At 41.2% G+C, this 27,278-nt stretch overlaps 1 protein-coding gene across 2 annotated transcripts; it reads left to right on the top strand.

Moving 5' to 3' along the window:
- Window positions 1–1,822: 1,822 nt before the first annotated feature.
- Window positions 1,823–27,214, top strand: LOC109991726 (serine/threonine-protein kinase TAO1). Of its 2 annotated transcripts, none has more exons than XM_020644078.3 (21): window positions 1,823–2,244; window positions 12,791–13,049; window positions 13,229–13,300; window positions 14,297–14,398; window positions 14,488–14,533; window positions 15,111–15,207; window positions 15,320–15,433; window positions 15,820–15,911; window positions 16,099–16,192; window positions 16,406–16,487; window positions 18,060–18,227; window positions 18,461–18,667; window positions 19,601–19,735; window positions 19,944–20,180; window positions 20,362–20,490; window positions 21,024–21,107; window positions 21,253–21,372; window positions 21,469–21,708; window positions 21,815–22,027; window positions 22,791–22,973; window positions 23,279–27,214. In XM_020644078.3, the coding sequence occupies exons 2-21, from the start codon at window positions 12,918–12,920 to the stop codon at window positions 23,792–23,794; spliced, it is 3,063 nt and encodes a 1,020-aa protein (XP_020499734.1). In that variant the 5' UTR covers window positions 1,823–2,244; window positions 12,791–12,917; the 3' UTR covers window positions 23,795–27,214. The 2 variants fall into 2 exon arrangements, with proteins under 2 accessions (XP_020499734.1, XP_020499735.1); XM_020644079.3 differs by lacking the exon at window positions 1,823–2,244 and adding an exon at window positions 2,343–2,788.
- The last annotated feature ends 64 nt before the right edge of the window (window positions 27,215–27,278 follow it).

Below are 27,278 nucleotides of genomic sequence, written 5' to 3'. Positions count from 1 at the left end.
GATACACAATTGTGAGAAAATGGACATATCAATCATACTGAAATTATTAAGGTCAAATCTGGGAAAAAAGCACAAAGGTTAAATTAACATCTAGACATAGTACATGGGTGAATGTCTTGGGTTGATTCCCATCACTCTGATCTTCAGGCTGATGTTTGATCAAAGTTCTAGTGCTGATGAAGATTACAGGCCACAGGGTCAATCAATGCACACGAGTACAAATGGTATAGGAATAGTGCTCGGAGGCTTCTACTGTCTACTGTAACATGATAGCACCCATTCTTCTATAGACGGCAGTTATAGCAGTCAAATCTGAAGTAGCACAGTCATTGCACATGTTAAGTTAAAGGCTAAATACAATATATCTATGTGTATAGTAATGAGGATGTGTGTGTGTGTGTGTGTGTGTGTGTGTGTGTGTGTGTGTGTGTGTGTGTGTGTGTGTGTGTGTGTGTGTGTGTGTGTGTGTGAGAGAGAGAGTGAGAGAGTTTGTGGGACACACAGTTCTGCAGCCTATCCATCCATATCATTTGCTTCAGTATACTTGTGTGCCTGGATACAGACCACACAGGCAGGACCTGATTCCCATCATCATGACAACAGGGCTACCAGGCAACCAATCAAAGCCCTCTGAGCCCTGCTCTGTGAGCTGATTGGTCCCTCTGCCTGCAGCCTGTTCTGGAATGCCCATCTTTAACCTCTGTGCTGCCATGCACAGTGCATACATCCTTTATATTCTCTTGATGCAGATTACACCTACATGGCTAATCCTTTGAGATGTGGTGTCACGTTTGTACTGATGTTATAACAAGTTGTTGTTTTTTTTCATGCGAGTACGAGTCCATTAAAATGAACAGTGTTTATATAAACATGAGATAAACAGAGGCTACAGCTGCACACATGGCTACTTGTATGCGCCCCTGATGTAAACAAAACATGATGTGTCACAAATGGAAATGTATCAGCTATTTGGGCACTGAGTGTTGAGGTGATAAACCTCCTTGAAAGTATGTGTTGCATCATCAAGCATCTGGACTTGTCCACTATTCTGTTAAACCATTACATTAATACAACCATATAATAAGTTGTACAATTTATCGGAGGAGTTGTAGACTACAGATTAGATTTTTTTTTACACAGCTTCCAAGTACAAACTAATGTTTCCACCAGATGATCAAGATTTATTTTCCAGCGCACAACGAAGACTGTTTACAATACTGAAAGAGTGTGCTGTGGTTTAAACCCCACTCCCACTCATGGTACTAGACAAGAACAAGATCAGGTGACCTGACAGTCAAAATGTTACTGACCCCACTTGACAGCTTGAGAAAATGTGTCATTGTCTGAGGATAAATAACACATTTTAGTCACTGTCTGTCACTTACAGGGAGGGTTATTTATAGTAGAAGTGCAACTGTTAATCAGGTTAGGAGCTCAGTGACAGAGAGCAGAAGGTCAAATAAACACACACAGGAGGTGAAGAGAGAAATGTCCAACACTTGGTTACTCTTCAGGGTTTAATTCCTGCATGGTTCCCTCCATGGTTCCCTGCGGTTGTTGCACGGTAGCCTACAGCAAAGCTCCCAAAAAAACTCTGAGATAAGGGAGGGCACAGCATTGACCCAGTAGGACACACCTGGACAGCAGCAGCAGCAACAACAACAACAACAACAACAACAGGACTCTCCAACAAAAAAGAAAAAAAACTGCCCACTCCCCCCCCCCCAGTTAAAGACGACTGCACTGCTCTGACTTAAGTATTACTCGATGCACTTGGCTCCCTGATTCCTCAACCATGAAAGGGAGGTGATTCTCCCCCCCCCTCCTCCTCCTCCCGCCGCCATTTTTCGGGAAACTGCCGATTGAAAAAGAGAAACTTTGCTAGCTCCCTTGTCTCCCGTTAGCAAGCTAGCTCGCTAGTAGCCTGTGTGTTAGTTGAGTCGGGAGAGACAGTCGTCAAAGTCAGGTCCGCTGGGCATCACGTTGACGTATATTATCCATGCATCCAAGCGAGCATGCATGTAGAAAACAGCGGTGAACAAATACGCTAGTTGTAGTCAGTATACTGGAGGGAGGGGGGGGGGCAATATTGTCCTTTATAGTGGCGACTTTGCAGTGCTAACTTACCAGCTATAACACTTTGATTTCTCTGGATTGCCTCGTCTGTGATTTTTTTTTTTTAGCCCCTCAAGTCACTCTTCTCCGCGGCTCCAGCCCACACCGAGGACTCGGTGTTTGAACCCGGTGAGTTGAGCTGATGATAACTTCACTGTTTTGAAGCTTCTTTTCCCCCAAAACGTTATTAAAGCTTGCGAGGCAAGCTTCATAAATAAGGGTTGTGTTATTCCGCCTGCTAACTTTTAAGTTGCTGTCACATCGACAGATTTTTTATTTATTTATTTTTTTCAACACCAGATTACCGAACAACTTGAAGTGAACTCTTCGTATGCACAAGGGTGTTGTTGTTTTAAGACATCCACAAATAATGTCAATGTACGACTAGCGAGCTGCATAGTGAGTGATTTGGGGGTTTTTTGTTGGGAGACATTGGGGTAACACATTGCTTTACTAAAAAAGCGTTAGCTGGCTATACTAGCTTGCTAATCCGCTTTATGCAACTACAGTGCCACTCCCTCGTTTCTGTTTTTTTTTTTTGTCCGGTGTTGGCTGTACGTTCATAACTCGGCTTGTGGATTGTGTGTCTTGTTTTCGGAAGTTTTGCTCATATCTGTTGGAGGGACACCATGAACCCGTATATAGCTGTGTGAGAAGCTTTAGCTGTGTGACGGTAGGTGACATTGGTGAAGTCTCCTGTCTGTGTCTGTGTCTGTCGTGCATGCAGTGCCATTGTGTTTACAAGCAGCATTAGTCAAACCATGGTGATAATCATTGTGTAAGCGACATGCACAGCTCGCGTCAATCTGCTGCTGATGGATGTTTTTGTGTGTGTGTGTGTGTGTGTGTGTGTGTGTGTGTGTGTGTGTGTGTGTGTGTGCACTGACGTGAGTTTGCATTCCTCAGTTTTCTCTGTGTTGATATTGCGTAACAGCAGCTATCTCTCAGCAAAGCCACTCTTCAGCTCTTCGCCCTTTTTTTTTTTTAACTTATTATGCATGACTGTGGATCAGCCAAACAATGATTTTTAAACTAACACTATGAATATGTTTTAAATCGCACAACTTTCACCAGGACGCTGCGTGCTCTGTCTGTCTGGTTGTGATGTATTAGCTTTGATGTCTAGGTTTTATTCTGGCTCGAAAAAAAACACCAACCAAAACACCTACACATGATGTACCTTGTATGTACCATTTGTAACGATGCTGTCAAATATGCTCTGCAGCAGGAGCAGCCCACCTATCGTTGTTGGTGTTTTTTTTAGGACGTGATGAACACAGTGTCCATGTTATAATATGCAGCCAATAGGCTAGATCTGAAATGCAAGTACGACTTGTCCTTTCACTCTGATCTTACAGATCTCTGCTAGGCTGCACACCCCCGCTCACCTTTATTTTCTGTAACCTATGCTGATGTTAACACCTGTCATGTGTTCAGTTATATAGCTGCATGAGAACAAACGTGTGTTCACAGCTCCCATTCTTTACTTTCAAGGAGTGACTGCTTGCTGCTGATGATGAGAGGTATGCAGTTTGTGTTTACTGTGAGCATCTTGATGCAAAAAAGCCAACGTAAAGTTGTGTGCTCCTTTGTGTCGGTGTTATATCAGGGGGTCTGGATATGGGCTGCTACTGCATAATGGATTTAAGTGTCTCCCAGGAAAAATGGATTAGACACTGGAGCAAAGCCTTCTCCTCTTGCTAAAGTCTACATCTAAGTCAGTCAGTGACTGTCAGCCACTGCAGAACAAGTGCTGGTTCAACAATATGATCCAATGCAGTACAGCCACCATAACTTCATTTATTGATTAGAAATATGCAGTGACAGAATGCAATCGATCTTATTCATGTTTCCCATCTAATTTCTACTGTCCTTTGATTGTATTAATGTTCTCATGAATCCCAATTGTCCACATGTTTCATCTTTGTTCACCAACCTGACTGAAGCCGCTTTCACATATGTATTCCCAAAAATCTTCGAAAAAAAAATCCGACAGATTGCCTTGCAATCCTTCTTTGTTGTCTGTTCACACATGCACCTGGAAGACAGTCTCTGTCTGATGTATATGGCATCTCAGGAGGCAAGACATGACATGGAAGTGTCAGCTGAAGCAACAGATTCTGGCGCTGTAATTAATTTATTCAGTGCTGTGTAGTTCGACACAATCATAATATTGCCAAAAGAGTGGAGAAGAACATACTGGCGACAGAAAATAATAAGCAATTACATAATGTGCATGGAGGTTGCACCAGTTAATGCATTCTATGGTCGTGCACCAGTTGCAGGATAGAAACTTCACCACCCCTTCACTCTGACTTGTGGTGGATTTTCCATAATATCTATTTCTGCATGATCACATCAGCGCACCCTGACTTGACGCAAAAAAAAAAAAATTGAGGGGGCTGTCGGGGACAAAGTCAGCCAGGGTAAAGTCGGAGTGAAAAATATGGCCGTTGGAAGTTCACACATGCAGCCCAACCTGAACATTTCGGGAAGATTTCATGGGTTTTGTGCTAATGTGAAAGCACCACAACAGTGACAGCATCTTCATATTAATAGCAGTTTACAAAGTGATGTAAGAAAGCCAGGGTCCGCTTCTTTGAGATGCGTTGCCGAGCATCTGCTGAGGATCTTTGATTGAGAGTGAAAACATTTAGTAACCACCATATTTGATGAGTCAGACTGAGAGCATGAAGATGTATCAGGAAAGAGGAACATAAAAAAATATTTCTTCTTTCAGTCGATTGACAGATGACTCAAAGGATAAAGTCATTTAAAATCATCCCAGTCGTGAAGGTCTGCCTTTTTTTTTTTTAAGTAAAGGATGCATCATGCATATGAAAGCTTCAATCACTTGATCTTCATCAGGTGCTGCTGTCTCAAATTTCAATCATCTTTGGAGATGAACCGATGCTTTAAACAATCTGAATGATTCTGTCTCATGTGCATTCACTCACTATGCTGTGATTGTTGATGCTTATGACATTTATCCTAACAGGCAAAGTGCAAATGGAGCTCATGTGAGGGAAATAGGATGTTTTCAAATCCTCTTAGTGTTTGGTCTCTCCATTCCTCTCCTCTGCCACCGTCATTTCTATAGCAGTATCATAAATCGGGATGTGTTGTTGTTGACATGGGTTAGCTAGAGAGCTTTCACTTCCTCCCCTCAGTCAAAAACCACAATCTGTAATCAGTCTTGGAAGCAGGAGCAGGAGCATGGTCACCCCACCCTCCTTCTAAGAGGATAGAAACATCGTGTGATAGCTATTTCAACAACAGTGCACATGTAGGTCATGAAAATGAAACATGCAAAGTCTGGGACATGTGCACATTTTTACAGACGTTCCGAGTATAGGAAATATTTGATGTTTAGCATTTCCATCTGGCTGATAGCATTGAATAAGATGTATCAGCTCAGTGTGTTCCTTCTCTGAATAATTTAGCAATACAGCATTTAGCATCTTACTGAAGGAAATTTAAAAGTCTGTATCAAGTAGCATATTTCGTGTTTAGAGCAAAAGCATGTGCAAAATGTAGCTGTGGCTCGTAAAAGTAAGACCTGGGATTGTCTGCTTAAGGCAAAAATGGTCACATGGCGGTCTGGTTAATTATCGGAATGATTTTTTTGAGTTTTTATTGATTTAAACTCATAAGAGAACGGCTGCAATGAGCTTTTCCTGAGATCTTTTGGATATATTTCTGGCAGTCTTTCTCTGCATTTAGAAAGTCCAGCAGACAGTATAGGATTTCTCTGGGTTGCTCTCCTCTGTAGCTGACCATGCGCTGTGAGGAGAATTTCACTATCAGGATCAATACACTATTTGATTATTTATTGTCCCACTCCATTTCTCTTTCTCTCATCCTCTCTGTGATATCCCTCCACAGCGTTGTGTAGTGGTTGCCTCTTCATTGGGCTTCTTTCTTTCATGAGGTGGTTTTTACAGGAGAGTGAAATCAGAAAATATGGTCAATGAGAATCCCTTTTCTTGAACACTGAATTAAAAAAAAAAAAAAAAAAGGACTTTCGATAAATTTTTTGAACACACTGTTCTTACTTATAAGCTGTGTGTGCACATCATGAAGTCCAGTCTATCATTTCAAGATTCTTACACCACCATATGTTTTCTTTGTGTGCAAAATTCTATTTGTACCCAGAACTTCCACCACCAGATACGTGTGCATTGCCCGTCCACTCCGGTCCGTTACGGCTCTGTGCACCCTCGTACGTCAACACCCCACAGGCTGCCATCAGCTGAAGTGCAGAGACAAAGGAATTCCCGCGGTATTTTAAAGATTCACTTGCGACGTCACAAGATAATATGTTGTATAAAACCATTTAAAACACAAAAAAACCACACATATAGTCATTGTTCTGAACTGTCAAAACAGAGTGTTTTATTCTGAAAATAAACCAGAGGTTTTCAATGTTATATCGGTGTCTGACTTCCCATCCCGCTCGATCTTTCCTGTGGTAAATTGATGTGCCATGCTACGGCATCTGGCAAAAATAGAAGCGGAGCCAGTGGAAGCACACACATTGAATAAAATGAAAATCTATCTGCTCCGCTGCTGTAAAGGAGCAGAGACGGACCGAACGTGCATCTGGTGGAATTTGCCCGTTACTGTCCTCTCATCTAGAACTCTTTCTTAGTGAATTTTTTTGTCAGTTTGCTGCTAGTATAGATTACTAAACCACGGTGACAGAACAGGTCCAGGGAAACAAGGGGTCAGGGGGCACCTAGACCAGAGAGTCTCTTTAAAGTAGGGCTAGCTGATGTAGGAAAAACTGACATTTAGAGATTGTTAATGTTGTATTTTTTTACACAAATTATACACAAGATTAAATTGGCCCCTTCTTTCATCGTAGCGTTGCCTTTAGCCTGTATTTTACACGCAGGGGACAAACAGACTCTGCCTGCACAGTGGCATAGTTCTCTGACTACTGAAGTGATAGCAGACTGGTTTTTGTTGTAGATTATTCATGGAAACGAGAAAATGAACACAAAAGTGGAGGCGTGATGTGCTTAGCAACATCTTGACTGACAACGCACATCCTGCAGACTATTTCCACGTGTCCGTATAATCGCGATGGTAAAACGATATATGGCTATTTGACTTCAACCCTACTTTTATTTTTGAAATAAACTGAGGACCTTCTGGTAGATCGAAGGTTACGACATTAACTTAACCGCGGAAAAAGAAACCCGTTTAAGGATCAAAAACTAATTGAAAACAGCTAGTAGGAATAAAGTGAAATGATTGTTGTGATTAGGTGAATATTTCTTTTGACTCGTAGTTTTTTAAAAGTGAAATGAGACATTCAAAGATGCAGCAGTGTCGTTCTTTTCCATCACTGCGACTACAGGGGGACGCTGCGGAGGCTTATCCACTGTGTGTTTAAAGGGACAAAAAATAGCATGCGATTAATCATGATAAAAAAAAAAAAAAATGTAATAGATGAATTGAAGATCTTAATTAAGTGTGATTAACTAGTTAATGCTGAGCCTTTGTTTGTGTTATTGGCTCCTGTTCTTCTTTTTCCTGCGATGAGAGTTCAACTTGTGTTCTTTTATATTGTAAAGGCTGTCATGATCACAAAGGAAACAAAGTGATGCGTGAATTACAGGATGTAATACTATACACTGGTTGTCAACAGGCAAGGCAGGCAACAGCTTGGGGCCCCAGATCATTAGGGGGGCCCCAGAGGGCTGACAAACTTTGGACCAAAGCAGCAACCCAAAATTAGCAAATTTTGCAATGACAGTAAGAAACCTCCTGTAAGGTGGCCCCATCTCGTTGCCCTGCTGCGCGCTAGTCGGAGGGCCCCTGAAATAACTTTTGCCTAGGGCCCCCCAACAAACCCTAGAATCGCCACTGTTTGGACTGCTAATGGAAAACACGGTCATTTCCTACAGTTATCAGCAACATCCTCCTGAGACGCCGAATATTTAGCAGATTTAATACCACTGTTAGAGGGCTAACATGGATGTCTCTATTTTGTCTACAGTGTATAATCAACTAATCACTTATGTAATAACTTTCCTTTTACTAACCTAGCTTGTGATTTGATGTGAGTGAATCAATGTGCTGAATCAAGTTGAGTAATGAGGAGGAAGTACAGTCACATGTTAGGTTCAGAAATCTCTTATAGGTCTTTCGTAAAGGCCAAACCGCTTTGAGAGCGGAGTTCCACTGACATAGTTTTGTTGGTGCTGCTGATGTTCAGGCTCTGTCAATGCATCAGGCTATTTTTGGTGCGGGGACAGTCCGTATTGTCTGTGCCTGGAAATTAATCATTTAGAGTACAGCAGTGATTTTACTTTGTCAACATTACACTCAAGCCTTTTCTGCCTTTCACACACAAAAAAAAAAAAAAAACACCCAAACCTCAAGCCATTGTTCATGAATGATTAATGGTCTCAAATATGAGGAGGGTTCTGTCAATAAACTCAATGTCAAATATTTCAATGTTAACCTTTGATTTAACTACACAGATTTTTTACAAATTGTTATAAAGATGAAACAAGTCATATTTCAAGAAGTTGATCTTGGTCTCTCTGTTGAGAAATGTTTTGTTAGTCAGGTTTCAACACATAAAGAAAACTTTCTTGACTAGCCTAACACTAATGTTCTCCGTTCACTGCCTTTAAAGTCAGATTGACTTTTCTTTGTGTGGGTTTTTGTACACTTTTGACCAGTTCAGCTTTTTCTCTTTCCAAAAACTCTGCCAGCATTCTCTTCTTTTGATCCGTTCTTCCACAAAGTAGACAGCTAAGATCATTGTCCTGCTAGAAAATCAGTCATTTTAGAGAAAATTGTTTTTACAGGAATAGCTTTCATTAACTCAGTGTAAGAGAAACATTCGTACACCTGAACAAGGGCTGCACGATGGACCCACCGTACTTATTGAATTCATTTTCACAGAACGAACCCTTGAAATTCTACTAGGTGGAAATGATTGTTTTTTGCATCAAATAAATGAATGTTCTTGGGGCGCAGATGGCCTAGCTGTTAGGTCGTGCCACATATACGGAGACTCTAGTCTTCAAGTAGTCGGCCCGAGTTCCAGTCCGGCCTGTGGCTCCTTTTCCTGCAAGTCATTCCCCTCTCCCTGGTTTCCTACTCAATCCACTGTGTTATCCAATAAAGGGAAAATAAATCTTAAAAAATTATAAAATCAATAAACAACAGCATCTTAGTTAGTTAAAGAAACTTCATTGTAGCCCGTGGGCATATTGCAATTTCAACATTTTAATCAACTGTGCAGCATTACACCTAAACATGAAGTGTTACCTGTACAGTTCCCTTAACCTGTCCTGCTTTCTGCATTCAACTCGGATCCTAGGCCCTCGTTCCCTCGAGCAGTCAACTTTTGGTGTGGTTGGAAACATTTAGCAGCCAAGTGTTATGCACTACAGTGCTTATCTAATAATGCTGCAAGCATTATGACAGAATTAGACAAAATGTGAATCACTCTTTGTTCAGTAAAACCAGATTAAAAGAAAACAGACTGGATCTCTGTTAGTGTGACTGAAGTTTGTTCCCAGCAGCACTTGTAAGCTTCTCTCTACTAAGATATGTTTGTTTTACTTGAGAGCTATGTGTCTTAGTGAAATACTTTTTTCCCCTCGATTGTTTTTCTCGGTCAGCTGGCTGGCTTTTTGAGCGAGACAAACCTTGTGACATTCAGTTATCAGTGGAGTTTTGGTACACCAGGAGTTGCTGATAATATCGGTTAGAGTTGATGTTTTCTAAAGATAAGCTAAAAGAAGAACCAGTAAATTGAACCTCTGAGCATTTATATGACCATAAAGGTAAAAAGATGTGGTGTTAGGAAAGGGCACAGGTTAACCCACCAGTTCCATATTGTCTGAAGACAAGGTCAAGATAAAGGTTTAAAAATGTGAGAGATACTTTAAGGCAGCATGCTGATGGTTGTCTTTTTGTGTACCTCTTGTTTGGAACTAATGCAGATCTTGAAACCCAGTGTTTGATCCCTGGAACACTCACTTTCAATGGAATAGTATTTTCACAACTCTTTATGTTTATTAAAGCAAAATTGTGTTAGAACTATGTCCCCGAACCCCCCAAATGCTGAAGCAGAGCCACTCACTTAAGTAACCAACAGACCAGCCAGGTAACACTGGGCTGCTTCCAGGTGTGAATGTCTAACCTGCATATAATCAAGCATAAGCTGAACATTGTCAGGGGGTTAAATGCATTAAGCCAGAATGTCACATGTATCTCATCCTGACAAAATAAGAGTATATTCAGGATCATTGGGCCTTGGTGTCTAGTTGAGTAACTGTGAGTCCGTTATTGACCTGAAACACTACAATGGAAAAAAAACAAACAGGCGATCAAAACCTAAAACCAAGTGATGACAGTACATCTCAGCAGTGCTACTTATACATTATCAAATGCAGGTAGTTCACAGATACTGCGTATTTGCATGAAACCTGATATAACACACTGTCTCTAGAGCAAATCCTGAGGAAAAACCTCAACAGGGTCATAGAGATTTTAGCAGAGTGAACTGAGCTCAGTGTGCACATCATGAGTCTGGTCACACACACACACACACACACACACACAAGGGGAACAATTTAAAGAGCCCATATTATGCCCTTTTTGGGGTTTGTATATTTAATGTACCTACTACCTACCTAAAGTATGTACCTACTAAAGTATGTTCACAATAGCTAAACTTCCAAAAAAGTGTCTGTTTTCATGTACTGCCGCTCCATGCACCGGCTCGCTTCTGACTCTCTCTCTAAGGCTCTGAAGTGCCCACGTTCAGGGTCCCCACGTGTGCCAAGTCCGCTCTGATTGGTCGGCCTGTCGGTCTAATTGGTCAGTCGCTCAGCGCGGTTCTCGGAAATGTCCCGCCTCTTTTACCATATTAGGAATGCAGCCACTTTGGCTCCGTCCGAGGGGAGCATAAACATTAGCACCTTAGCACTACTGTGCTACGGCATATCGTGGGCGTGCTACAGAAGTTAATGGGCGTGCAACATGAGCTGCAGGGTTTGCCACAATGAGCCAATGGGCTTAGATCAGTGATATTATCACACTGACAAGACGTCACACTGACAAATTTTTATCGAGGGGGGCTAGAACCGAGCGTTACATGCGGCTAATGCTGCAGTTAACAGGAGGACGTAGGAGAAGCCGCGTTTCCGCGGACTTTGAATTTCTGCACATAGATGTGCCTAAACATGCACAGGACACTTGGAAAACACACTAAAGAGCATATAAAACCAGAAAAAGCATAATATGGGACCTTTTAATGTATAATCTCCCCAAAAGACGATGTTGACTTTTAATAATGTTTTAATAGTTGCACAAATCTGAACTCTTACTTGAATCTTTTAATCAGCAATTGTGTGTATTGTGCATGTGGAGGAGGCTTCACAGTGACGTAGCACAGTACAGAAAACAATCAAAGAAAAAGTTGCCAAGTCACCAAAATACAACAGCACCAACTAATTTACAAGACAACAGCATCAAGTACGTCTACATTAAAGAAGAGAGGTCCAATAACATTCAGAATATGTACAGCACAGACATAATGAACATTGTTTCTCTACAGAGCATGTGTGATTGTCAAAATGGCAAACTTTTTGTTGGCCAAATTCACCATTTTAACCCATGAAGTTAAGTCTGTGTGGGGAACACCAGTACATGACTCTTAACATGCATGTTACATTAATGAAGAAGGAAAAAAAATGATTCATCACATTTAGAGTTCTCTGTCAAATGTAACCCCAGGTCCTCTAATTGATCATCCAATGAGGCTCACTCCTCATTCCTGTTGGTCGCCTCGTAGCACTGGACATGAAATCAATCCGCAAGCTGGGATATTTACATTACCCAGTCGTTCCAGTTGCTTGAACATTTGCAGTAATTGCTGAGGCAGTCTGAACTGATGCACTTGTGATGACTCTGCAATTGGTAGATTCTATCATGGTCAGCACTTGAAGGTGTGACTAGTGGCTAAAGGCAATGTTTTCAAAATACTTAAGGAGCTCCTGGCCTCCTTTTGAAAAAACTTTGTTCCTTCTTTAGTTGGTTTGATTTTAAATCCCACCAAGTAAGTCAATATTTCTTACATGTGTGGTTTTTTTTTTGCCAATTGTGTTATATCTTGTGGATAGGGGTATTTGTGTAGATCAACATACAGGATGTTTGGTGAGCATAGATGAATAGTGTTCTAGGTAACAAGGATACTGTAAACTTTATGCCTAACTTTTAACGTCTGGAATTGGCAAAACAAATGTATGTTCATATAGGGGTTTGATTGGATAAAGGTGCAAACTTAGATGGGATTTTGTGAGGCAAGACTAATGTTTGCAGAGGTTTCTTTTCTTGTCAAGTCTGAACTTTTTCTGGGTGTGCAGGTAGCCTAGTGGTTAGTTTGCATGACCAATGTGCGGAGGCTATAGCCCTCCTAGCGGGCAGCCCGGGTTCAAATCGGACAGTTGGCTCCTTTTCCGCATGTCATTCCCCACTCTCTCTCCCTGATTTCCAACTCTATCCACTGTCCTCCCTCTACAATAAAGGCACAAAAAAGACCCCCAAAAAACATTGGGGAATGTCATATTTTGGAAAATCAAGATATTTGTACCTTATCTGTAACACTTCTGTCTTTCTGTCTTTGCTTGTCCCGTCTCAGGTGCTCATGTGCTGGTTCCTTAGGCCCATCCACTACTGCAGATGAATCTTCAGCTGCTTTGGCATTGCTCAGCACCCAGATAGTCCCTTCCCCTTTGCGTGGGTGATAAGGGACTACATTAACCAGGATGCCCTCCTCTGTAAGGGCAGGCAGTCTGAAGGATCCGGAGGTGGCAGAGCTTTTCTTCAAAGAAGACCCAGAGAAGCTTTATTCTGACCTCCGAGAGATCGGCCATGGCAGCTTCGGCGCCGTCTACTTTGTATGTGTTCACATTGAATTGAAAAATAGAGAAATGCACTTGAACTTATCTTTTAAAAGAAACTAAAGTAAAAGTCTGTGGATAAATTAATGATTTGATCAAATTTGTAAAAAAAAAAAAAAAAGATGTAATGTTTTTTGTGTGCACTTAACATGTGTGTTATCTGTTGTGTCTCACAGGCACGAGATGTGCGCACCAATGAGGTGGTGGCAATTAAAAAGATGTCCTACAGTGGCAAACAGTCCAATGAGGTGAGACCAGAATTATGTTTGTGTTAGTAAAACATTTTTTAAACGGAATAGGAAAAACACACATGAGCTTGTTTGGAAAATTTAAAAATGATTGAATTTAAAATGCTTCAAGTCACCCTATACAATATTTTGTTTAGGTGTGCACTTGAATTAACTCAAATGTGTCCAACAAAATCAAAACCCTGAGATATGTTTAGTTTTTTATTTAAGGTAATGTTACGCTCTAACAAAAAACAGGTGTTACCTCTGTTTGTGTGCAACAAACCAGCAGTGAAGGATCTTGAGGCCTTCATATGGGCCTGTGTCCATAGCCAGCGCTTTTTTGCACCGGCAGCGTCCAAAACCTCAGTTTCACAGTGCTTCTCACTGGCGCTCATTGTTGCTAGGTTACATAAATTGACTTCTTCTTCCCTCTGTCGTAATTGTTTTGTCAGTTTTATTAGCTCCATGTGTTTAATATTTTCCTTTATTCAAGGAAATATCACCAAGAAAACATGAGAACAAAGTATAGGAATATTGTCCTTAGAGTGCTGCGACAAAAAACATCTTGCGCAGAGGGCGCTGAGCACTGAACAAACTACTGTACTTTAGTTTTGCAATGAAAATAGGCGCCGCCAGTGCAGAAAGCACCGTCTATATCAATTATTAGCAACAGTTCATAAATGCTAACATCATCTATTAATATTTACTTCACATATTTAAAATCTGAACATGACAGCCAGAGAAAACAAAGAACCTACTTCCCCACAAAGCAGAATTCAGTTACTCATCTTCATTTCAGTGAGTCTGACTTTGTGGTGTCATCATTGTCTTCCCTTTATGTTCACTTTCACTGCTGTTATCCCAGATGTAGTTTACTCTGCTCATGATTTCAGATTAGCTCTAATCAGATTACACATAATCTGTGAAGAGAGCCACCTTGCCCCTTGTTTACACTGACAGAAATCTTGTGCCTAATCACACACGCTCACTGTCATCCTGTTTTTCCCCTCGCAGAAATGGCAGGACATCATAAAGGAGGTGAAGTTTCTCCAGAGGATCCGACACCCGAACAGTATAGAGTACAAAGGTTGTTACCTCCGCGAACACACAGCATGGGTAAGTGACAGATTGTCTAAATGAAGTTACATTAATTATTATTTTCTAACTTTTTAGATTTTTTTTTGATTTTTTTTTGCTTTTTTCAGCTGGTGATGGAGTACTGTCTTGGTTCAGCTTCTGATCTGCTTGAAGGTGAGCCCGTGTCTTGTGTCAAACAAAAGACTGTGTCGAAGGAGTGGACTGAAACATTTAAAAATCTTTTAAAAGCCAGCTCCTTAGAATGTCATCATAGTATAAAGAAAATGTTTTCTTCCTTTCTGGCAACTTGTCAAGGTAGCCAGGCATGAAGCATACGTGGCATAAATATCTAGTTTGTGATAATGATTTAAAATGAAAATCAAGCTGTATTGCGCAACATCTGAGACCATGAAACCATGAACTTATCAGGAAAGCATTTACTGAGGTAATTTGCCAAGTGAGAGATAGGCTCTTTTTCCTATGAACTGATGCAGTATGCAATCAGACCTCTCCTGCAGCCAGTCTGCTTCCCCCTGCTGGCAGCTAGAAAGAATGCAGGTTAAAGGTTTTACTGTTGAAACCCTGAGGGGTACATCAACTTCTTATCATGTCATCGGTGTCAAACATATTTGACCCTCCTCAAAGAGAGGAGGTGACTGTCTAGCCTCAAAGAAAAAAAAAACCGTGAACTACTTTGTGACCTCTCCAGCTTAATGTCATTCCTGCTCCATTTTTGTGTTCCCTCTTTTAGTTCATAAAAAACCTCTACAAGAAGTAGAGATTGCTGCCATAACACATGGTGCTCTGCAGGGGTTGGCCTACCTTCATTCCCACAACATGATCCACAGGTGAGAAAAGCTTATAATAAACACTACATCTCTCACATTCCCTCCCCCCTGCTCTCTCTCTCTCTCTCTCTTTCAAACACAAACCAACATATGGTTTCTCTCTCTCTTATAGGGATGTGAAGGCAGGTAACATTCTGCTGACGGAGCCGGGGCTGGTCAAACTGGCAGACTTCGGCTCTGCCTCCATCGCCTCGCCTGCCAACTCCTTTGTAGGAACGCCATATTGGTGAGCGAGCACTGAAAAAGAAAAGCGTAGCTGAATGAAATGCTGACTTTATGAAAAGCCTCCAAATGAGCTTCATAAAATGGCATTGGACTAAAAATATTTACACATTTCTATTAAAAAGCTGTGTGATGATGTATTTAGATCCTCTGTCTTTAGCTGTTATGATGTTATCTATGTTGGCGTGAAACTGCTTAATTGAGTCATAAAATATGCACTTATTACATTTTAAGGATTAAAGTGACGATGATGCGAGGTACCATCACCTGTGTTGAGCACTTACAGAGACAATGGTGACTGTGTGTCATTGAGTAAGATGTCTCTTTTTATAAGAAAAACAACTTTTGTTCTTTCTCTGCCCCCTTCTCCTTCTGCACCTCTTCTTTCAGGATGGCACCGGAGGTGATTCTAGCTATGGATGAGGGTCAATATGATGGGAAGGTGGATATCTGGTCCTTAGGGATTACCTGTATAGAATTAGGTGGGTGACAGTACATGTGTGTATATATAATAATGTAATATACTTTGCTGTGATCGTTGCCTAACTGATGGACTGAACTTTAATACAAAGACAAATCTGGGTGGCTGCATTAATGAAAGTCATGCTCTTTGACTATCATTGATGTTTGGGTTAACTGAGTAATGAGTATGAATTGTTTGTCTTTCAGCGGAGAGGAAGCCTCCCTTGTTTAACATGAATGCAATGAGTGCCTTATACCACATAGCGCAGAATGAAAGCCCTACACTGCAATCCAGTGAATGGTGAGATGATACACACACACACACACACCAGAAAAAAAATTATTTGCATGAGAATACAAATACGTAAGATACTTTTGTACCTGTTTAAAGCTCTTCTTTTCAAAACATAGTTGTAATTATGCTCCCTGTGTTGCACCTTCAATAATATTTGGTTGTTGTAGACTTCTGGTCTCTGTCTTGTTTCGACACTGTGTCGTACGATCTCTCTTTCAGGACGGATTACTTTAGAAACTTTATCGAATCTTGCCTTCAGAAAATCCCCCAGGACAGGCCACATTCGGATGACATGCTGGGTGTAAGTGCATGCACACACAGTCCACATGTGATGCAGGGTCAGTGTGTTAAGATGGGAGACTGACAAAGTCCTCTGGTGATAAATCTCTCTCTGATGTTTCCTCTTTGCTCTGTTCTGTCCCCCATAAGCTTCTATTTTCATTCACTAATCCTCTCCATCCGGATTCATGCACACACACACACACACACACACACACACACACACACACACACACACACACAAACACACATGCAGAACATGTAGACACACAAGTACACACAAAGCTCGGTTTGGGTAGAAAAAAACACAGATATAATTACTGTAGTGACGTGACTTCAGTGTCCATGGTTAAGTAACTGAGCAGCTGTCACTTAGCCCGCTAATGGACTCACCATTGCTAATGGAATTTGTCCTTTGGGTATGGTAGCACTCCACTCTATATACCTTTTTTAAATGTCAAGTTTCAAAACAACACATGTTCTTCAATAAAATGAAGAGTTATTGTTCACGATAACTGCATCTAATTGGTATCTCAAAGTGCTCTTATGGTTAAGAACCAAAACACAAAAACAATTATACACACAAAAAAATGTACTGATAGCTTACTCATAGAAGTGTTCCGTTTTCTGTAATCAAGCATCGTTTTAAAGGTGTTGGCACATCCAACTGTCTCATGAAGTAGACGGCAAACTATCCAATGAAAAGAAAACATTCCACAAACTACTCTTGCTCTGTATCACCAATTTTTGATGTTTTCAAAATGATTGAGCATTAAAATCCTTTATCGTGAAGTACTTTGCGATATCTGCTCTTGAAAGGTGCTATATAAATAAACTTAACTTACTTACTAAAATAAAAAATTTAAATAAATTGACGGCAGCATTTGTTAAGAGCACACAAGCCCAATCAATCAGCATATTATACTAGCAACACTAGCATGTACCAGACCAAATCTACAACACAAGATTCCTGAACTCAATGCAGAACCATATAGCAGGTGACTTCAGAGTACAAAGGCAAAGGTTCACTAAAAAGAAAATTCAGGATTGAAAATAATTCATATGTCAGCCAAACAGTACCATTTAAAAAAACCCACTAAGAAATCATACAATTTACATTTTGCATCTAAAGCCATCAGTCTACCTCAATCGTTTGCCACACCAATGTACACACCAAATCTTTTGATGCACTACAAACTAATTGATAAAACATCATAGAGGCTAACAAAACGATAGCAGTATTAAATAAAAAAGCTTTATAAACGGGAACTATTAGTGAGAGGCTCTCTTACTTCCATACTGGCCTTTCTTTCTGCAGCTTCCTGTACGAACCAACCAGCACCTTGTAGATCAAATTCAGGACCGAATATTTATAGCATTTAAGCATCAAATTCTTAATTTGTGAACACTGTGCTAATCATGAGGGTTCTTTCTTTAGATATAACATTTAACACTCTGTAAGTTGTAAGTTATAATGATTTGTTTTCTGCCTGATTCTGCATCTCACAATGTCAAAACCTTTTCTGGTGTTCATTTCCTGTCAAACTGTGAGTGCTCTTTTCTTAATGGTTTGTCTTTTTTATCTCTCAATCAGCATGCATTTCTTCAGCGTGAACGTCCAGACTCGGTGCTGATGGATCTCATTCAGAGGACCAAGGATGCAGTACGAGAGCTGGACAACTTGCAGTACCGTAAAATGAAGAAGATCCTCCTCCAGGAGGCCCACAACGGACCCACAGCAGAGACCCAGGATGGAGAGGAGGTTTGCAGAAGTTTATAGTTCTAAGAATCAGATTTATGGAGGATATTTTAGCGCAGAAAAACATATGCAATTGTCATGGAATTGGACCAAGGAGAGAAAATAACCCAGCATGCATTGGTTTGTATGCATGTCTCTTTGTGTGTTTTGTTCCTTCTCTTGTTCCCTCTCGCTCTCTCTCTCCCTCCCTCCCCCCCTGTCTCTTTCTATATCTGCTCCTCCCGCCGTCCCTGCAGGAGCTGGAGCCGGGCGGAGGTCGAACAGGAACAGTGAACAGTGTGGGCAGTAATCAGTCCATCCCCAGCATGTCCATCAGCGCCAGCTCACAGAGCAGCTCTGTCAACAGTCTGAACGAAGCAGCGCAGGACAGCCGCAGTGAGCTGGACCTGATGGAAGGAGACCACACGGTCATGTCCAACAGCTCCGTCATACACCTCAAACCGGTGGGTGAAGTGACGCAGACATTCACGTACTGCTTTTTCCACCCCAGTCTGGGAAATGTAGTTTCAAATGATTGTTCTGACTGAACCATACTACACTAAATGTCAAATTATTTCAGCCTCTTTTTTATCAAATGTGACAACTTGTGGTCATTCTATATCTTAAATGTCAACAGATTGATATAATTTAAAAAACTAAATGAATGGACTACTTCCTCAGTGTAATTTAATCAGTGCATTTTCACACTAAAACGGTTATTTTAGAAAGAAGAAGAATAGTGCAAAATGTCTGTAATGAGTACCCAGGGCCCGCATCTTTTTTTACTCTTCTTTTACCTAAAAAGTCAAACTCAAACTTCAATGTTTAGTCTTTGTGTTAACATAATACTTCACAGATGCAATAAGTCAGATTTTAGAAGCTGAAATGAGTGAATGCTTTTAAGTTATATATTTTTTTCATAACTAAAAAATCTATCCACAATAGATAGGTTGACCAAATTTCAATTCATCTAAATAATCGAATGTTTAGGTTTATCCTGACTGATTGCAGAATCAAAAGATGATACACGTTAGGTTGGGATAATCTCTTTCCTTCTGTGGACTATGCTTCTCAACATGTCAGTCTGTTTAGGGACCTGACTTTGTCTATGATTTCTACAAAACCCGAACATGTTGATTGATTCAAATTAAAAGAAAACAACAGTTAAGACAACAGTTGTGGTTTGTGATAACATGAATGTCCAGTTTGCTTTCCAAAGTGTTGATAAAGGCACATTGAACTGTAAGAAAGCTGAATCTTCCTGATTCTCCTCTGTCCTGTCTTGTCCTCTTGAGCTCTCTATCTCTATCCCCTCTATGCCTATAATGTTTCTTTTGTTACTGATGTGTAATGTGAAACCCTGTAACTAAATAATTTGTTAATTCTGCTGTCTCCAGGAGGAAGAGGAGAGTTTCTCTGAGGAGCAGGCAGCCACCAGCGAACCCTCTGAGCCTCAGCCGACACCAGCTCAGGCACCAAGGAAGCACTACCGTAACAGAGAGCACTTTGCCACCATCCGCACAGCGTCACTCGTGAGAACACAACTTCTGTCTCCTCCACGACACTTTACTCATTTCATTTTATTAGTAGTTGTTTTACAGAAATGGTCAGATTATTTGTGCTTCATGTTTTGACTAGAAGACTGTGAAAAGTTCTATACATTTAACCATCCCTCCCCCGCCCCCCATTTTTTTCATACATATCTGCGTCTGAATGGACTGTGCCGATTCTCTTCTGCAGGTAACCCGTGAGATGCAGGAACACGAGCAGGACTCTGAGCTGCGGGAGCAGATGTCGGGGTACAAACGCATGAGGCGGCAGCATCAGAAGCACCTGATGGGGCTGGAGAACAAGCTGAAAGGAGAGATGGACGAGCACAGACTGAGGCTGGACAAGGAGCTGGAGGGTCAGAGGAACAACTTCACCCAGGAGATGGAGAAGCTCCTCAAGAAACACCAGGCGGCCCTGGACAAGGACGTATGTGGAGAAAGAATTCAGGAAAAAAATCAACAACAGAATATTGATTCTGAGATGACATACAGTGATTTACTGTCCCTGTATTAACTTAGAGTAGGACTGACATGTACTGTTATCAGTTTTTATGCGTTTTTCCTCAATTGAAGTATGTGTTGTTACTGTCTTTACTTAACCTTTTTAGTTGAAGACATTTAGCAACGATGAGAAGAAGTTCCAGCAGCACATCCAGGTTCAGCAGAAGAAGGAGCTCAGCAGCTTCCTGGAGTCCCAGAAGCGAGAGTATAAACTACGCAAGGAGCAGCTGAAAGAGGTAATGCTCTTCTGTTTTAAACACATCTCCAACACAATCCCTTTGTATCAGAAACATGTCATCCAATTAAGTGTTTTTTCTGAGAATCTATTTGTTTGTAATATGTGAAAACACTAATTCTATTCATTTTCATCAATTGATTTGACCATAAGCAGCAGAAAGAACATTAAGAAGTGCAGCAAATTGTCTGATTGACTGGAGCTAAAAAACTTTTGTTTGCCTGAAAAAAAAAAAGAAAACGGATTCAATCATTCAGTTTGCAAAAATATTTTTTTCTCAATTGACGGATCAATCAATTGATTCAGCTCATCTCAACATTATCTCAGACATCATACATGAAAGAAAGAGCTTGAAGCTTCAGTGTGTCAAATGTTACTTTCAGTTTAATTACCAAAACGATATATAAAATAGCACTCATTCTATAGATTCTGTGTTTTTAAATGTCAACATGCTGACAAACTGTTGTATTTTATAAGCCAAGAAACAACAGTGCCCTTGTATGATGAAAATAAAATGCACTTTATTTTTGAAAGGAACTGAGTGAGAACCAGTCGACTCCCAAAAAAGAGAAGCAAGAGTGGCTGTCCAAGCAGAAAGAGAACATCCAACACTTCCAGGTCAGAGTATTCCCACACAGAAGGCACCAAGATCTAATGCTGATACAACACAGAGCTGAACATATTTGTCCACAAACTTGATATCTGTCGTCTTCTGTCAGTGTTTAGAGGAGTTATTGTTATGCAACATTGTGTCACATCCCAGGCAGAGGAGGAGGCTAACCTGCTGAGGAGACAGAGGCAGTACCTGGAGCTGGAGTGTCGGCGGTTCAAACGCAGGATCCTTATTGCCAGACACAATGTGGAGCAGGATCTGGCCAGAGAGGTATCTATACGCACGGAGATAATCAGCCACCAGCATCTACTACTTTAAAGTAAGATTTCTTCTGCTTGACTGCTGTCACCCAACATTTTTTTCCAGGAGCTGAACAAACGGCAGACACAGAAGGACCTGGAGCATGCCATGCTGCTCAGGCATCACGAATCGATGCAGGAGCTGGAGTTCAGGCACTTGGGGACGATTCAGAAGGCGAGGGCAGAGCTGATCAGAACCCAGCACCAGACTGAACTCACCAACCAGCTGGAGTACAACAAGAGGAGGGAGAGGGAGCTGAGGCGGAAGCATGTCATGGAGGTTCGACAGCAGCCCAAGAGCCTCAAGGTGGAGAGACACAGGAATGCAGATCTGTAACGTACCCTACTACAGAGACTTCCAAACACTGAGCCCCTTCACTACTCATTTTGTGTCTTTACTTTGTCCTCTCCAGTCCAAGGAGCTCCAGATTAAGAAGCAGTTCCAGGAGACTTGTAAAACCCAGACCAGGCAGTACAAGGCCCTCAGGAACCACCTGCTGGAGACCACGCCCAAGTCTGAGCACAAGGCCGTGCTCAAGAGGCTGAAAGAGGAGCAAACCAGGAAGCTGGCCATCCTGGCTGAGCAGTACGACCACTCCATCAATGAAATGCTTTCCACGCAGGCTGTGAGTACCCTAAGAGAGGGTCTAAAAAGATTATGAGGCATTATTTCAATAAGTTTATTTTTATTGTGTAATATAAATATGAAAATGTCCTCGTTTGGCCTGATCTATTTTTTAACTCACTTTAGATTAGCGCTCGGATTGTTTAGAGTTATGAGCACCAGTTTGAGTATGTTACTCAACGCAAAAACTTCACACATTCTAGTCTTTCATATAGCAGCAGTTTAAAAACATACTCATTAAACTTGTTTTTCTTATCACTAAAATCTGGAAATGTGTGATTTAGGGATATGTAATCAAGACTGAGATTCAACCAAACATTTGAAATCTACTCTGTGAAAATCAAAGGTTTTTCCTCTAAAACTTTATATTAGACTTTTTATATATTAAACTTATATTTTTCGGATATTGCCCCTTTGCATGCCAAACAAAAGTTGTTTAATTAAACAAAAATAAACCATTAAAAGTCGTCTGTAATTGTGTTAGAGGATGTCATAATGGTGATATATTAGTCAATCATTCTCAGTTGATGAACAATCAAGTCTCGTGGCACACATGAAAGTCAGTTAGTTTCTGTAGTTTTGTTTTTAAACATCAAATAAATCTGCAAGTCATTGACATCCAGCCAAAAACAAACCTCCGTCTTGCAGTCTATCCAGACCATTTACAAATTTACAAACAGCCTACAGGAGTATGTCTCCCAGAGAAAGATGTGTTATTTGTCTCTCTTTGACTTTTTCTGTCTCTTTTGCTTACGTGCCCTCAGCTGCGGTTGGACGAGGCTCAAGAAGGGGAGTGTCAGGTTCTGAGGATGCAGCTGCAGCAGGAGCTGGAGCTGCTCAACGCGTACCAGAGCAAGATCAAGATGCAGACAGACGCTCAGCATGACAAGGAGAGGAGGGATCTGGAGCAGAGGGTATCTCTGCGGAGGGCCCTGCTGGAGCAGAAAGTAAGAAAGATCGTAATCTCCCTTTGAGTGGGCATAACATGCACCCTTCTTATAGAGGCGTCTTAGTTTAAGAGTTGTGAATGTCTTCAGATGTTCTTTTTATAATTGTTTTTATAATTTAATTGCTGGAAAAATACGTCCTTGTCTTCCTCAAAAATATCAAGGATTAAGTTGAGTTGCTAAATTTTGTTCCTTTAACCAGAAACTTTAAAATCAGTTGCCCTCTAGTCAAGTAGCAGTTGTATTTTTTGCACTTTCAGTTCAAATGAATTTGAGTTCATTAGTCTGTGTGTTTACCCCCCCAGATTGAGGAGGAGATGCTAGCCCTACAGAACGAGCGTCTGGAGAGAATCCGCTCCCTGTTGGAGCGCCAGGCTCGAGAGATTGAAGCCTTTGACTCAGAGTCCATGCGCCTGGGCTTTAGCAACATGGTGCTCACTAACCTGGCCCCTGATTCCCAGGGAGGCTGGGGGGGAGGAGGTGGAGGAGGAGGCCAGGGGGCTCAGGGGGGAGGCCACTGGCCCGGAGGAGGAGGAGGAGTTGGTGGTGGTGGTGGCCACCACAGTCATCACCACCAGGGGGGCTCCAGCTCACAGCAGCCCTGGGGTCATCCCATGCTGGCCGGGGGCCCGCCTCCCTGGAGCCTCCACCACCCTGGAGGAGGGAGTCAGAGGGGGAGTGGAGCAGGCGCAGGAGGGGTGAGGAACAGCCCGCAGGCTATGAGGAGGACGTCAGCAGGGGGGAGGAATGAACAGGGCATGAGCAGGAGCGCCAGCATCACCTCTCAGATCTCCAACGGATCCCACCTGTCTTACACCTAGAACACACGCTTACCTTACGCACGACACGTTGGTTGTCTTCAAGTGAAATCGACACACGATCACACACCATGTACGCACCACACATGCTTCACTCACACTCGTTGTTTCCAACAGTTAATCTTAAAAAAGTGTTAACACTGGATTTACCATCACCACTTTCAGTCTCTTCCATGAGTGCTAGCAGCAGTCTGTGGAAACCCAAAGGGCTTGAGGCCAAATCCCAGATAGCTGACAGCCGTAGAAGGCATGCCACAGTGCTATAGTGTCATTTTTTAAAGCAGCCTGCAATGCTTTTCCATGTGTATATATTTGCCATGTTAGTTCGTGTTGCCATAGACCCAGAGTAATGATTGTAACAACTACCAGAGGTTTGTAGTCCTTTGTTTGCAGTATGCTATTTTAAATGCAATAGCCCATTGAGGTGCATTATGGGAAAATATGCATTCAGTATGCTATTTTAAGAATGACATTAGATAGTGTGCCCTATAGAGTTAAGCATATCATCTTTTATTGAAGGAAAGTTTAATGACATTAATCTTTAAGTGAAATGTAACAGGAAGAGGAGAGGGCAGGTGGTGTTTAGGGCTCTGATGATCGAAGAGCAGAAGTCTAGAGAGGGAAAAAGAAAAAGAAAGAAGGTTGTTGTAAGTGAGTATCGTTGGGTATCATAATGTCAACATAAAGTCACAGCACAGAGATGGCTGAATACAATAATGAATACTTTTAAGACAAGTTTTCATTCCAGCCTGAATGACTTTTTTCAGAAGTATATCCTACAGTTGAGAGAAAATCTACCTAAAAAAAAACAATACGTATGTCAATGCCAAAGATGCCAATGGTAAAAGTGCAGAGTTTGTCATCAATGCCAATCATCAAAGAGATTTTTTTCCAGAGATTCAGGTTGAGTCAGTAAATTGTGGCCAAATAGATGCATGCGTTGCAGAATCAAAAAAAAGCATACTCAGTGTAGTTGGCTTAGCTCTTGCGTTTCCACAGGTCTCTGCCCTTTCACTCTCACCCGTCCAATGGACGGCTAACCGAAGGAATACTGTACACCTATTAGTCCAGCACCTTCACTAAGGGGCGGGTTTAGCTTCCAGAAGCCCACATTTGCTTGAATGCTTTCAAAACTGGTGTTCTCCCGCCCCTCGTTTGCAGTCATTTCTTGGTCGAATTTGGTGATGTATCTGTTGGTGAAACTCTCTAACCATGCCTGTCCACCTACCTCGAGAATCCTCTAGTAGTGCTTTGCAACAGCAGGAGTTATGTGGCAATGTTTCTCACACACAGACACACAAACACACACACACACACACACACACACACACATTAATATAAAAAAATAAGATTTTATTCCACAGGGAAGAGTTTGTCCCTTTAGACACTTGGATAATGAATGCATGTAAGTTGGTAAATTATGTGAAAAATGGGATATAGCACACTTAGCAGTAGTTAGCCTAGTTGGCTGTAAGTGAGCAACACAATCCGTGCGACAGTATCCATCTCAGATAACTACAAACATCTGTGTGTGATGTTTTGATTTACAAAAGAGAATTTCATGGAGCCAGTGAACAGGAAGCAGAAAGAGCAGCTGCTCGCCCTCTGCTGGTGGGTGGCCTCTGTATGTGTCAGCTGATGGGCAGTGATGCTGTGATCTCCACTGCCATGTCCCTGCAACCTTCCTCCCTACTGACACCCCGCTCTGTCTCACCCCCGGGTCGCTCCCCCATGTGGCGTTCTGACCAGTGATTCCCTCCTCCCCTCCAGCTTTGTGTCCTCCCCTTTGTGAGCACTGTGTGGTCATCGCCTCCTCCCTGATCGACATGGGAAGAGCTCTTCAAGTGAAAGTAAAGAAGTACAGAAAATATATTTATGTAATATTATATAAATCTATTGCAAAAGAAGGATTATAGTGAAATAGAGATTACGGTGGAAGTCTTATTGTGAAATGCAGAGATTGTGCATTATGAGTGTCAGAGGTGGAATGTACAGTAAACCTGTTAATATTGTATATTTTGAAGTTGAAAATATGGACATCTAATCGACAAATCAGAGACAAATTAACCTGTTGTTATGCCGACACAGTGACATTGTTTTAGATCAGTGGTGCTCACAGGAACGTTAGATTATCGGCCGCTGGGTTTTCACAGTCTTCCTCGCAGCTGTGAATTCACAAACATGTTAAAGATATTCCTTTAACGAACAATAACTACACAACGTCGGTTTGGATTGCCTTGAGTAATGCAACAGTTTCTTGAATACTGAATGAGGACGATTTTTGCACATTTCAAATGTAGTTAAGTGTAGCCTCTGCTTTTGCACTGGCCATTACTGACATTATGATGAAACATGATAAAGAAGAATCAATATGTCTATTTAGGTTTTTTTTCATCGTTTTAAGAAGACCTTAGAAAAATATACAAAATCTAAAAAAAAATATTTGGCTGCATTAACAATATTCAGCACACTTGGCAACCTGAAACTGTTTCTAAATTCTTGCACAAGAGTAAATAAGGCTGTTTGACATTTACAAATGGTTCCTCTTAGGTGTTGTGGGGTCCACTATTTGGACTTTTATTTCTGATTTATGAAACCTTTGCCCCCCTGTGGTTTTACACACAAAGTCATCACACTTAACTCAAGTGTTTGCCTTTATAGATCGTACCACCATGCACTCAGAACTTATACTCATCTGGATTTCATGGCCTAGTTCTGAAACAGAAAAGAAAAACACAGTATGTGGTGGTCTCACTTGTCTCTGCAGCCAGTATGAAGTTGTACCCCACATCTTTTATGAACCTGTTTTTCCAGTTTAGTGTTTTATTTCCTTTTATTTTAGAAAGGGTTATTTTATGTTCCATATTATGTCTACAGAAGGCCAAACCTGTGGCAAATTTTATTCAAACCTACTTCCTTGTTTACTAGAACAACCGGGTGTTTTGCAGGCAGTCGGGGCAGAGTCTAGCTTTAGACCTTGGTCACTTTGAACTGGATCAGTTGCACTGATTGCACAAGTGATTGAACAGATCAAAGAGTCTGCTGTGACCCCCCCTCCCCCCAAAGAGCTGCCATTGGCTGAAAGAAGGTGGGAGGCAGGGTCACATCTCTGTACAGTCAGTTTATCAGTATTCCCTTTCTCTTCCCTGTCATTTGGTGGATCTTGCTGTTTTATTCCTCTTAGTCCAGAGACCTGTATTAAACTGTATTAAATTGTATAGATTGTGAAAAAAAGATGAATGTCGCATAGCAGAAGAGAAAAAAGCTATTCCTTGCAGATGAAAAAGTGATTTAAAATGTATAAAATCAATTCAGAAACAAAGTTTAGGGGATAAATGTAATATTTTGTTTGTAATTACTATTTTTTGTTGGAAGAGGGCTACTGGATAAAGAATCATCTGTAATAAAGTAATTTTAATATTTCTACGTCCCATGCTGGTTTTTTTGTGACTAACATAGAAAATATATTTTTTTTAAGCTAAGAAAA

Source organism: Labrus bergylta, chromosome 14 (assembly GCF_963930695.1).
Source record: "Labrus bergylta chromosome 14, fLabBer1.1, whole genome shotgun sequence".
Taxonomy (NCBI): Eukaryota; Metazoa; Chordata; class Actinopteri; order Labriformes; family Labridae; genus Labrus; species Labrus bergylta.
The sequence above is the reverse complement of the archived record's forward strand: the minus strand, read 5'-3'. Positions and strand labels throughout refer to the sequence as shown.